General features: G+C 31.7%; 1 protein-coding gene across 2 annotated transcripts; it reads right to left on the bottom strand.

Moving 5' to 3' along the window:
* Positions 1 to 4,999: 4,999 nt before the first annotated feature.
* LOC143064854 (uncharacterized) lies at positions 5,000 to 13,835 on the bottom strand. Of its 2 annotated transcripts, none has more exons than XM_076237996.1 (4): positions 13,774 to 13,835; positions 12,419 to 12,505; positions 10,197 to 10,353; positions 5,000 to 5,105 (listed from the first exon to the last, which is right to left on the bottom strand). In XM_076237996.1, the coding sequence occupies exons 2-4, from the start codon at positions 12,489 to 12,491 to the stop codon at positions 5,066 to 5,068; spliced, it is 270 nt and encodes an 89-aa protein (XP_076094111.1). In that variant the 5' UTR covers positions 12,492 to 12,505; positions 13,774 to 13,835; the 3' UTR covers positions 5,000 to 5,065. The 2 variants fall into 2 exon arrangements, with proteins under 2 accessions (XP_076094111.1, XP_076094113.1); XM_076237998.1 differs by lacking the exon at positions 13,774 to 13,835 and adding an exon at positions 13,678 to 13,738.
* Positions 13,836 to 14,444: the final 609 nt, after the last annotated feature.

The following is a 14,444-nucleotide window of genomic DNA, read 5'->3' as shown; positions in this document are numbered from 1 at the left end:
CAGTAAATGACGAAGCGGGTAAACAAGTAATAGCATTACACATATATATATATACAACTCGTCTAAACATCAACCCAACAATGTTAGGTCTGTAAATTTGATTTCGCAAATTTTTTGTTCTTCCCTCGCCGGGATTCGAACCCATGCTACTGAGATATCGTGACACCAAATCGCCTGCACTGTAGCCGTCCCGCTAGACAACACGACCAACTGGGCTTCAATAATAAAGCTTTCGGTGGCCGTATGTTACCTTTCCTCGTCAGTTTTAATCTAGCGGCGTACTACAGTACATGGTATATAAGGCATGGAGATGTTATTGTTACAGATCAGCTCAATTATCTACAGTAAAGGATCCTACAAATCAATGCAAGATACAGTCACAGAAAACAGTTATATTAATAAGTACGTCTGAGTCAGTCACAACTCTACAACAGATTTATCCATCTCAGTAGCATGGGTTCGAATCCAGGCGAGGGAAGAACAAAAAATTTGCGAAAGAAAATTTACAGATCTAACAATGTTGGATTGATGTTTAGACGAGTTGTATATATATATAATTGCGGTTTTTATCCAACGCAATCATAGGTTTTCAATTTAGACTCGTTTATATATATATGTTACAGGGAATTTGTGAAATCAGGGATTTTGTAAAATCACTGAAATTTCAGGGAATTTGTAAAAGCACTGAACTGATTAGTGGTTTTATAAAATCCCTGATTTTGACTAGTGATTTTACAAAATCCCTGAAATAATTAAGATCTTTTTTACAGATTCACTGATTAAATTCAGGGAATTTAATGTCTGTGTCATTTTGGCCTTTTGTGGATAGTTGTCTCATTGGCAATCATACCACATCCCTGAAATACAAAACACTGAAACTGTTAGTGATTTTATAAAATCCCTGATTATATATATATACAACTCGTCTAAACATCAACCCAACAATGTTAGATCTGTAAATTTGCATTGTTGGGTTGATGTTTAGACGAATTGTATATACATTATGTACACAGCCATGTATCAACATCATTGATGGCGATCCGATGGATAAATCTGTTGTAGAGTTGTCACTGACTCAGACGTACTTATATATATATATATTACAAGTCAAAAAGGGTACAACATCGCCATATAATAACTATAAAATGAACAAATATTAGATATTTCGGATAACAGATATCCTTCTTCAATAATAGTACGATGTCAAATGAATCATGTCAATATACCCATTATTCACTACTGCTGTACAGTATGGGGTCTTACCACAAAAGCTAATTATAATCTGGAGAGGAAACATAAGCTCCAAAAACGTGCTACAAGATTAGTTTTATCTGTTTCTTTTGATTTTCCATCAACAGTAATGTTTAAAAAAAACTTGCATGGATGCTTGTCCTGATCTTTATAATTATTGTCTGAGGTCGACAACATCAGGACTTCTCCATGTACCAATACCTAATTCTGATTTTTTAAAAAGAACATCTAAATATCTGGTCTTATTACCTGAAATAATTTATCTAATAATATTACAGAGATAGATAATTTAGATACATTTAAGACCAACTGTTCAAACTATTTTCTAACTGAACAGAATAAAGATGCACGAAACATATTTTATTTCCTACTGAATGCATATGTACTTATTCAATATATAAGCTGCTATATTTAACTGTATTATGTAGTTTATTTTGTGTGTATTTTCTTTTCTATTTGTATTAATAGTTTTTGAAGGCCTCATGGAGGATTAACATGTAATTGTTAAATGTGTTACCTTCGTCAGATAAAGAATTTTATTACTATTATATAAACAAACTGAGACACTATCAAAATCTTGAAATTTCTACAATTTAAACGAACATCACAGACGCTGGTATAATTTTAAAAGTTCCAAACACGACGCAATGACAACAAAGATATCCCAAAATAAAAATAATTATTTGCGATGTGAACTGACACAACTGACAGAAACTACATATTTAAGCCTCCAAAACGAATAGCAGTTTAATAATGTGGCAAAATAAGTAAAATTTTATTTATTAAGGTAAAATAATTGAACGTGGCTACGTACTTATACATCCATCCAAATAAATGGAGCCCTGTAATAAAACTGGTATAATTTAGAAAAATTAAACTGTAAATCCAGTGCGGAAGCCGGAGTTACTGGAAACAAGTGATAGTAGGTAAACAATTTTTGAAAAAAGGGATGACAGGAAAATGAATGACTCATTCTATGTTTTTTCATTTATGCCCTCTGGGGAAACTGTCCTTAACTTTCTTATCCAAAATCTTTCCCGAGCGACTCTGTTGACCTTTGACTAACCCTCGTTGTGGTCTATGATTGTGATGGTAAGGTTTTTGAGATCAGCTTGGGTGTGCCCAGGTGATCTCAAATGACGACTTACGGGTAGGTCGGGCTTGCAAGTGAAGTCACTTCGATGACCATTCATGCGTTTGTTGAATGGCTGCTCTGTCTTTGCCAACATACTGCATGCCACATCGAAACTGAAGGAGGTATACAACATTCTGGGTTTTGCAAGTTACATTGCAAAATATAGTGTACACAGACCCAGTCGAGTGGCAAGTAACTGTTTGAGTATTTAGTATTTGTTGACAAGTCAGACATCGTCTGTTACCACATGACTTGCACCATCCTGCGGTTGAACAGCTTTTATTTGAGGAGACGGCAGCTCTTACAAATAAGTCATTCAGACTTGTTGGTCTCCGAAAAGCTAAGACAGGAGGATTGGGAAAGATCTAGGATAATTTAGGATGTTTGGCAATAATTTGCCAATTGGCACGGATCAAACGTGAAAGGTTAGTAAAAGCTGGATTGTATGTTAGAACAAAACGGAACTATTTTGCTGCTCTTCTTTCGTTTGTATTGTAACAGGTCATTGCGGCTGTTATTGTTAGCGCGCAAACCCCTTATCTGTGTCCAATTTCTTATAACCTCGTTTTGTCAAAAATCCGCGAAGTTCCTGTAACCGTTTCGTGACAGCCTCCTCAGAGAAGCAAATCCGCTTTATTCTGAAATCTTGACTATACGGGATACTTTTTGTACAGTGTTTGGGGTGACAGCTTTGGAGAGAAAGGTACTTATGTTTTTCTATAGGTTTACAGTAGAGGTCTGTTGATATGACACCATCCTTTATAGATGTAGTGGTGTCTAAGAAAGACATTTTAAAGTCGGAAATTTCATAAGCAGATTTAATTTGACTGATGGGCGTTGTTTGCATGTCTAATAAAATCATCCAGTTTATGTTGGGATTCAATCCATTTCATGCCAACAACATCAATGAAACGGAACCAAGACAGAGGTTTGGATAAAGATGTTGAAAAAAATTGTTTTTCTAATTTGCCCATGAAAATATTAGCGTAGGACGGTGCCATTTTCCTCCCTATCGCTGTCCCGTTTATTTGGAGGTAATGATCACCATTGAAGGTGAAATTGTTGTATTTAAGGACCAGAGTAAGCAGCTGGACTATATATATAGTGCTGTATTAAGACCCTTCTACAACGAAATTTGTTGTACATGCACATGTATAAGAATTGGGGTTTTTATCCAACACAATCGGTTTGAACGTAGTTTTCAATTTAGACTTGTATATATAACTTGTTGACATATTTTAAAATCTTTTTGCAATTTCATAGAATATTTTGCGTAAAAAAATGAAACAACATCAAACACACACACACACACACACACACACAAACAAATTAAAAGAAATGTCACCCAATTTACTTAGTTCTGCAAAAAAACTGGTACAAGACTATTTGAGAGCATATGATCAAAACGAACTAGATATAACGGCTAGATTGGTATCATGTCGATTTCGCCAAGAGGAGGTATAAAAAGTTAAAACGCATTAACATATGTTAATGAATTTCGAATTTATTCGAAAAACTATCTCATATCTATTGAACCAGAAACGATTTTCTAGCTAAATTTCTGGTTGAAAATTCAGTGACAGTTAACCAGCAGCTGTACTTAGTAGTACGAAAAACACAAATATTACAATTTTCGTAAACTTTATTTGTTTTTGCAATATGAACAAAATGATATCTTGGAATGAGAACAATAAGATGGCATGCAAACTCAAAATATATACCAGAAGACAAATAGAGGACAACATACAGTCCTCAACAAAAAATACCGAACTTAAATGAAAATTCAAAACGGAAAGTCGTTTATCGAAATGCAAAATCAAACGATAAAACTCATCATACGAATGGAAAGCAACTGTCATATTTTCTTGTGTATAAATTTGTGGTTTAAACCTGGTTTTACAGCTGGCTAAACTCTCACTTGAATAAATAAGTAATTTATAAATACTACACCGGCTGTTAGCAGAAATAAAAGGTAATATTTCGTATCCAGTGAGTTTTTTTAAGGTAGTACACTTAATAAATAGTAGTACCGGTAATATAAGCATGGCATACATTGGATATGCAATGAATAGACTTATAAGGTTTTTCTTAAAATATACAACCCAAAAAAACCAAATGCAATAATATCAGCCATTTGACCATTCCGAAGATGACTCCTTTCCTTTGTCACATTGCTGATACTATTGCATTTGTTTTTGTGGCGATTTATATGCAAGAAACTTTTAATGCATATGTGACATACGACAATTTATTTGTAACATTTTTTTTTTCGGGGACACGTTCAATTTCATGATTTAAACTTTTTCAGTGGCCAATATATATGTTTTTTTTACATTAAATATAAACAGCAGCTCCCTCCCGTTCATTGCAAAACAATATCTTATAGATGCTATGGTAATCAGCTGAATATTTTTCCTCTTTACTAAACAGGGGAAGAGGAACGACAATACCAATGGAAACAATAAAATAATCAAACCCAACACTATGGGCAAAAGTAAAATGCAAGCTAGACCAACCCCAATCACAATCCACTCTATAAAAAACAATTAAGAAAACGAAAAATCTCAAAACGAGGATGGGCTGATACAGAATAATTAATAAAAAAAAGCATGAGACAGTAAATATTGTTGATTTTATTTCGTTGATTCACACGTTGGTTGACATTGTCATATGAACAGCTTATTTTCCAGGTTCAAAGCGGTGAACCAAACTCTGGAAACTGTTGATATAAAATAAAAGATAATTTGATGAATAATATACAAGTGGTCAATCTGTTTGTAGCTGCACTGTGTTTTATGTTTTATATATATATATTGCATATTTTTTTCTTTTACGACATATGGTCTAGATAGTCATATGAATCTTGTGTATGCTCACATAATACTGGTTAAACCTATCAATGATGTGTTTGTACCTTGTCAGGCTATCCATACCATCTAAAATTGAGAATGGATATGGGGAATGTATCAAAGAGACAACAAGCCGACCAAAAAGTAGAAACAGCCGAAGGCCACCAATGGGTCTTCAATGCAGCGAGAAACTCCCGCACCCGGAGGTGAGCTTTACCTGGTCCCATGTGTTGATATAGAGTCAATTTGTTTCTCCAGTACTATCTGGTATTGGATGTTTTACTTATTTGTATTATCAACAGTTTCAGATTGTTTCACATCATTTAGTTAGTAAACGTTTCTTTTTCTTTTACTTTTAAATATAATAAACTTGGGATCTTTGATAAATTTTCATGATAATCACAATATTGGTAAATACAAACTTAGCAGGTTGATAAAATGATAGAACCTATTGCCCTTAGGCTTTATAATTCAGTCAGATTTGGTCTTAAAGTATCTGGGCTTTTCTATTCGGGCCTTGACAGGTTTTAAATTTCGTTATTCAAAGTTATATGTATATTATATTCATGCTGTACAATAGTTTTGTTCGCGTCAAACTATGTCTTATACTAACTATATTCAATGTATGTGTTTCACTACAAACCATTAAAGTCTGAAATGGCCTATATCTGTACTCGACTGTACTGATTTTTACTCGACCAGTCTGAATTGGTCTGACTTTTACTTGACATTACTCGACCTCAGTCTGAACCATACTTGACTGTACTGAATCGTACTTGACCCTTATCTTTGCCGTTGAAAATAATCTGAACTATTACTCGACCAGTCTGAAACAGTCTTAACCCATTCTCGACATGTACTCGACCTATTTTTCCAGTCTAAACCATACTTAACCAAAAGTCTGAACAATACTCGACCAGTCTGAACCATACTAGACCAAAAAACCTCTACTTTTTTAACTGTTAAAATAAATTTCTTTTTAACTTTTAACTGAATATATATATATATATATATATATAACAACAGCCAACAAAATTTATAAAAAAAATTTAAACTTATAAAAGAAATATATCTCTGATTATATTTAGGATAAAAAATATATATATATTATATATAGCTTATTTGAAAAAGGGATAAAATTAAATAAATAAATAAAGTTGTTTTTCTGATTAGTGGTGAAGTATAAAGTATAACCTCTGCTTGGGGGCAAACTCATAAATAAGATCACACCTGGCCAGAGGTATTAAATTCTAAATAACATTGATTCAAAATTGCAACATCTTGTTTAAATTAAATAACAAGGCCTTTCGAATATACATGTATGTACTAGATAAGTAATACACGAATTAAAGAAAATAGGGCTCTCTTTTTACCTGTAAAACACACATGTACTGAGGTAATAAGAACATATTAAAGTGCTTTATGTATGCCATGTTAATTTGACAAAAAAAAATACTTAAATTAATTGAAATATTTTTTTACTGTTACTTTGGAATACATTTCCTTTTTTAAAAAGGTTATCAAGGATTGCTATGGAAATTCTATTATCATGATTATATTAAATTCCTGGTTTAATAAAACAAAACAATTGGTCCGAGAACACAATTAATTCGTAGTGCATTTCTTTTAGAACATAAATGAAAATAAAAAAAATCCCACCTGCGCTTTCTCAATGAAATTTTTACAGTGTGTTGAACTACTTTTGGGACAAATTATATCAAAAATATAGAAAACTTCATCGCCTCTAACTCAAAATATGGACAATTTTGTGTTTAGGGTGTCTTGAAATCTTTTGACAGCTTCCGAAGTGCTAATTTTTAACCTTTTTCAGCTGGACCAAATCACTACTTTCCTGTAAAATTCTGGACCCAAATTTTTTTACAGTGTAGTTTCACCCCCCTACTTACAATTTGAGGCATTAAACATGGAGAAATAAATTTGGAAGGGGTATAAAAATTATTGGCAAGTAACCCACTGTTAACACTAGGGACTATATTCGTGAACAACGAAAATCAAGGGACGACAATTGTGGTCTCGGACCTAATAGGATAGAAAGAGTTGACAAATCTTAAAAAAACTTGGTATGACCAAAGCTTAATAAATTATAACACTGCTTGCAAAGTTTCATAACAATAGGATATATATTATAGACAATATGCTAAATTCTATACTCATCTTTGCGTGTTTAATTTTGACGTTAAAATTGAATAATTTCAACTATCAACATTTTGGGCTTTGAAAATTAAAATATTGCAAAAAAATACTTTTTAAATGCCCTAATATATCATTTATTATGTACTAAAAGCAATAGAGTACTCATTTGATATATCAGACTTAGCATAATTATTCAAAAGTCAAATTTATATCAGCCTGGGCCTAAAAATTGAGGTTTTTCAATGAAAGGGGGCCTTACATGAAGATGTAATATTTTCCAGCAATTTTAAATTTGTGAAGCTTTTAGGTTATAAATAATCCTTACATATGTATTGAATGTACTTTAAATGGAAAGAAAAGTCACAAATAACATATCATATTACTTTAAAAGGGTCTTAAGCCAAGTAAGACTGGAAAGAAATAAGGGTCAATTTAGGCCGTGCCACATATTTACATTAAAAAATGCATATTGAGGCTATAAGAAATAAAAAATTGTGTCTTTTTTATCATTTCTATACTCATGTGACATGATACAACAAATCTGAGCACAAAAAGGCTCTTGCAATTAACTTTTCTTACAGACAGTATGGTATGATACAAAGATTTTTGCCTTTTTAATGAAAAACTTGAATGCAATTTTAGTCTCAACAGGCTTATATCTAAACCACTTGCTATCCTACAGAAGAAAAGAAAGATATTATGTGAGATGGAACAGGTACAATAGACATTGCAAAGTGCTTTTGATACAAATTTAGTGAGGTCTTTATTGTGGACTTCAAATTTTATGTACCAAGAACCCCACTTTTGACTTCATCCAAACAGGGCGTTAAGACAAGGGTCATTTATACAACACATTTTGTACATATTGTCTGAGATAATGTTCTTTTCTGTAGATTCTGAGTTCATAAACAAGCAAAAGAACTAGATAAAGGCATAGAAACACAAGTATTGACACATGAAAACCTGTCAGATAAAAAGTCAGGATGCCATGTATGCATCATTATTGAAAAAGCCTTAAAATGCCTATTTTGACCATAAAATGCCAAAATTGGTCATTTTTGCAGAAATTCTATAAAATAAAAGTGTAAATCCTTTAGTTTCATGCTATTTGACAAATTGAAACCACCAAATCATTTAGGGAAGTTGCCAAAGTACAGATTCTATATTTACAGACTTCACCTCTTAGGTCCGAGAACACAATTAATTCGTAGTGCATTTCTTTTAGAACATAAATGAAAATAAAAAAAATCCCACCTGCGCTTTCTCAATGAAATTTTTACAGTGTGTTGAACTACTTTTGGGACAAATTATATCAAAAATATAGAAAACTTCATCGCCTCTAACTCAAAATATGGACAATTTTGTGTTTAGGGTGTCTTGAAATCTTTTGACAGCTTCCGAAGTGCTAATTTTTAACCTTTTTCAGCTGGACCAAATCACTACTTTCCTGTAAAATTCTGGACCCAAATTTTTTTACAGTGTAGTTTCACCCCCCTACTTACAATTTGAGGCATTAAACATGGAGAAATAAATTTGGAAGGGGTATAAAAATTATTGGCAAGTAACCCACTGTTAACACTAGGGACTATATTCGTGAACAACGAAAATCAAGGGACGACAATTGTGGTCTCGGACCAATTAAGCTCTCATTTTTTTTTTAAATTTATTAAGTTGTTTTATATACTATTTTTATATATCTTAATAAAAAAACATTCACTCAACTGACACCATAAATCTATACTAGGCTTAAGTAAATGGTGAAAATAGTCCAGTTTCCATAAAATACTTCCGAAATATTCATAAAATTTTGAATAATATTGAAAATATAAGTCACAACTCATTTTTTTAGATTATTTGATCAGCTTGTTTTAATTATATTTTAAAAGTTGATATACATTATTATGTAAGTGTTGATCAATATTGAGTTGAAGTTATATTATAGTTGATTATTGTGAAATTTTAATTTCAATACTGTATTGAATACATTTTTAATTTCAAGTTGTTGTTCAAATTTCATTTTTATTAAAAGAATTCCTAAATTGATAAAATTCAGTTGATAGATACAAAGAATAGGTCTAAGTTGGTTCAGACTTGGTCGAGTATGGTTCAGACTAGGTCGAGTATGGTTCAGACTAGGTCGAGTACGGTTCAGACTAGGTCGAGTACGGTTCAGACTCGTATAAAATGGTTAAGTACTGGTCAAGTACACATTCAGACTGTTAAGTATGGTTCAGACTACAGTCGAGTATTATCAAGTAAATCTCAGACGAATTCAGACTGGTCGAGTAAAAATCAGTACAGTCGAGTACAGATATAGGCCATTTCAGACTTTTAATGGTTTGTAGTGTTTTGAATGCTTGAAGCATGAACATTTATTTTTTATCTTCCAACATACATACCAGCCCTTTTCATGAATATGACCTACCAAATTAGACTATTTACCGGGTTTGTAATAACATGAGCTACACGACAAGTGCCACATCTGGAGCAGGATCTGATTACTCTTCCGGAGCACCTAAGATAACCCCCAGTTTTTGGTGGGATTTGTATCGCTTAGTTTTTAGTTTTCTATGTTGTGCCTTATATACTATTATTTTTCTGTTCGTCTTTTTCATTTTTAGCCATGGCGTTGTCAGATTATTTTTTATCTTTGAGTTCGTTTTGTTCCCTCAGGTATCTTTCGCCCCTTCTTTAGTTACATTGAAAAGTTGGGTTGACAAAAATATATAATATTTCTACATATTTTCCATGATAATATAAAACCCCTTTTTAATGATAAGGAAATGATAATAGCAATATAAGTTTACCTCTTACAAACCAGTGGACATCCGAATTGCAGGAGATGATCGTGTTGGATGAGTGTGTGGCATTCAGTTTCACATGCCTGTTCAGTTGCATTACCACCTAATGAACTAAATATATCGTTTACTAGTTTTTTCAGTTCATCGGTTGCAAGTAAAGTATCTAAAATGAGAAAATAATTTGCAAAACCTTCCAAAACTGTTAATAACATAAATAATTTGTTTGGTTTCCTTATTATTAAATAACACAAATACCAAAGATATTCAAAACGGAAAGGCAAAATAATAAACTTAAACTCATCAAACGATTGGATACTAACTGTCATATATCAGACTTGGTACATGCATGATCTTATGTAGAAAACGGTTGGATAATTCTGGTTTTATAGCTAGCTAAAGCTCTCAGTTGTAAACCGACCATTATCCTCTGTAAGAACAAACATTTCTAGATTGGGGATTTTATAGCTTGAATTTGAATTTTTAATTCTACATAAAACATTCAGATTCTTTCAAATAGTTTTTTCAATCTGTTTTGACAGATATCCATCATTTATATACTAATTTGCCAAAAAAAAAAATAATAATAAAAAATTCGGAAAATATCAAGAAACAATCCAATCTGATCATGTCGAAGAAAAGTTGACAACAACGCTATGGATAAATACGAGATATGATAGAATTATGAACAAGTAAAAAAACACAACATAGAAAACTAAAGACTGACCAAACTAATCCCAACTTAATCATGGGTTACTGATCCAAATGTGGTACCGGGCAAGACCGTACCGGTCATGTTGCTCATCAAGTACTGATTCAGAGATAAGCCGCATTCGGTAATGTAACATTTGAGCACCAGAGGACAGAATTGTGGTTCAAACAATAGAACATATCTGTGGTCAACTGTTATACGCAGATATAACATAACGGTTGGCCAACTCCTGATAGGGTTGATGTCAACTTTACAAGATAAAAAACTAAATATAAATGTATACTGAAGAAAATTAATTTATATACGCAAGTTAAAACAATTTTTGTTTAATAAAAGCTACCTTAATTTACCTTTTTCTTAAATAACGATATATTTCGAATAGCATAAGGTAAACATCCCTATAACAAATTAACAAAAATTAGCTAGTTCAAGAATAATAAAATATCATTGAACAATCAACTGAATTTAACATAACAAGATGTTTTTGTTACAAATGGGTGTTAATAGAAGCATTTCAATTAAAAAGCTGTCAGAACGAAAAAAATAATCTTGCTATGAAACAAAATTTGTTTTTATTCCATGAAATTTTTTACTTAAATTTTTTAAAGAAAGAAAAAAAAAATGCGTTGTATACCCAAGTTATCTGTTTGCTCAATAAGTATCGATATGTTAAACATATTGCAGTAAATGATATTTCGCTAAATAAACATAACTTGCGCATTTATAAAATATAGATATCATTTGAACTACATACCGAACCAGGGAATCGCGGAAATTCTTTCCAAATCTTATGTTTGAAACGTGGGAACTCTGGTCGAACCACAAAAAGTTGAAAGAGAAAGACACCAGATGAAAAACTTTGTTTTATACTTTAGAATATCTTCTTCAATCTTAGAAATGAGCCTGTGTATGCTTTAAAACCATATTCGTCAGTCATATAATAATTTAAGATTTTTTTCAGTGCAGTTAAACACTTTCAATCACTTGATATTTGACTGACATGCAAGTGAAAGGTTCAGCTAGCTCTAAAACAAGATTTAATCTCCTTTTTTTTATATTACTAATGCCTTAAACAAGTCAAGAATACGACCGTTATTTTCTTTTGTATTTGATTTGTTTGGTTTTGATTATGCCAATTGATAGGGGACATTTCGTTTTAATTTTTATTAAAGATTGGTATTTTTGTCATTTTACTATTTTGTAGGCGTAATACTACCAAAACAGTACTGCTTTTACCTCATAAAAAAGAACAAATAATGTTAAAAAATCATCGAGTTTATAGCATACAAAATAGAATCAACTTTTTTATAAATAATATATGTCATAAACGCTTTTCTTGATTTAACTTCGCCCGGAACATTTTGAAATTTTGTGAAAGTCCCTGATGTAGAAAAAACGAATCGATTGTAGAGCTTTAAGACCAAAATAAACCTAAAATCAGAACAAAAGTTTATATTAGGTCAATTTTGCGTACATAAGTTGACACCACTGTATAGTTAATAGGACCATGAACACTTACCAAGAAGAAGTCTTTTCTGTGGCATTGAAAACACTACTGCTAACAACATCAATAAAGCAAAAGCAAGTTTCATCTTCAAGTTTTTAACTAAAAGTAAATAACAGTAGTTCAAGTAAATGATAACCATTTGAAAATATAACCAAATAAACTGTACAATTTAGAAATATCAATATCGGTCCTATTGCGGAATTAAATTTGAAGTTATCAAGTGATTATCAATTTCTGAGAAATTATCATAAAGATCATACGCTCACGAGAAATGTTGCGGCAAAAAGTAATAACGGAAAAACAGAATTACTATATAACATTATCATATCTCGTTAGATAAATGAAGTAATGGCAACAGCGAGCTGTTGGAGGTTTGAATGTTTGTACAGGAACATAAATCCCAAAAGGACCAACATCAATTCTCCGATAACTATATGTAGCAAGATTAGTATAAACACAAAAATGACACATAACAAAATAGATTGGTATGCAGCATAGCGTATTTACATCTTTGAATTATAGTCCCCTAAAGTAGGACCTTATTCTAACATAAACTTTGTGTTCGAATACATCGAAAAGGTCGCATATATGTACAAATAAATGAAACGATCTATTTTTTAAATTATAAGACAATATTTTGGTAAATGTATCAGTTAAAATATAAAAAAGAAGATGTGGTATGATTGCCAATGAGACAACTATTCACAAATGACCAAAATGACACAGACATTAACAACTTTAGGTCACCGTAGGCCTTCAATAATGAGCAAAGCCCATACCGCATAGTCAGCTATAAAAGGCCCCGATAAGACAATGTAAAACAATTCAAACGAGAAAACTAACAGCCTTATTTAGACATGAGAAGACAATTAGAAAAAAAACTAAGAATATAGGAATGGTCATCTTTTGTCGTTAAACATTGTGGAATTATTCTTCCTTTAATATTCTTTCTTTCCTTTTTTTTAAATTGTAATGAAAGAGGATGTGTTATACATTTTATATGGAAACATGTAAGTTACAAGAATTTGTTGAAGAGTAATACATGTATAGGAAAGTTAGAAATAATCTACCTGCATAAACAAAAGAACTGTAAAACGTATGTAAAATATGAGAAGAACAGAATATGATTGTTTTATTTATTGGTACTTATATATTGAATCAAAGGATTTCTTTTGTCTGTTATAAATTTTACTTATTGTTGAGATATTTTTGTTTTAATTGAAAATGCATTCATAAGTCAAATATGTTTCGGCTCATCAAAATAGCCTTACCATAAAACTATGTGTAACGAAACATGAGACCGACTGGTTTTAGTACATTTGAACAAATGGCCTGCTGCATAGACAATACTTATGATTACGTCTTACCTGCTTGTAATGGAATGTGGTGTGAGAAATTATGAACGCATGCTTTGTCTTTTATAGTATTACAAACCTTTTAATATCGATAACCTTTAAAGAACCTAGCACGTATGTACTTACACCTATAATCCTGCAGACATTCCACTTAGTGACATTGTCTGTAAGCATTTAAATGCTTTTGCGTATTTGTTTTTTTTTTATTCTACAATGTATATTCTTGTTTTTGGAACCTCATGCAGTACAAGTCAGACGGGAAGGTTCTTGGACATTGGTTATATCAAGACCAAAGAAATAATCTGGCCGACATGTTTTTAGAATCAGAATTTAATGAGGAAATGTTTAGAATTGATAGAATGTTTTATGGCAGAACGCCGATAAAACCAAATTCCTAAGATTTCAACTATTACAATATGACTTATCACATCCACTGACTTTGGACAGACAGGTATATACGATGATTGAGTATTTCTGAAATTTTCCGTTTATAAATTTTATTGATAAAGCATCTCGAAACGGAAATTTTAAATAGCGTAATAAAATAAATATTTCAAAAATTAATAAACGAAGAACATATCATGTACAACAGAAGACAATTTAATGCTTTAAAACCCCATCTTACATAATCGCTGTAAATCGTAGAGAAAGGGATAGATAAACTCATAATCGATGCCAGGATT

The sequence above is a fragment of the Mytilus galloprovincialis genome, chromosome 2, assembly GCF_965363235.1.
Source record: "Mytilus galloprovincialis chromosome 2, xbMytGall1.hap1.1, whole genome shotgun sequence".
Lineage (NCBI taxonomy): Eukaryota > Metazoa > Mollusca > Bivalvia > Mytilida > Mytilidae > Mytilus > Mytilus galloprovincialis.
This window is presented reverse-complemented; position numbering and strand designations above follow the sequence as displayed.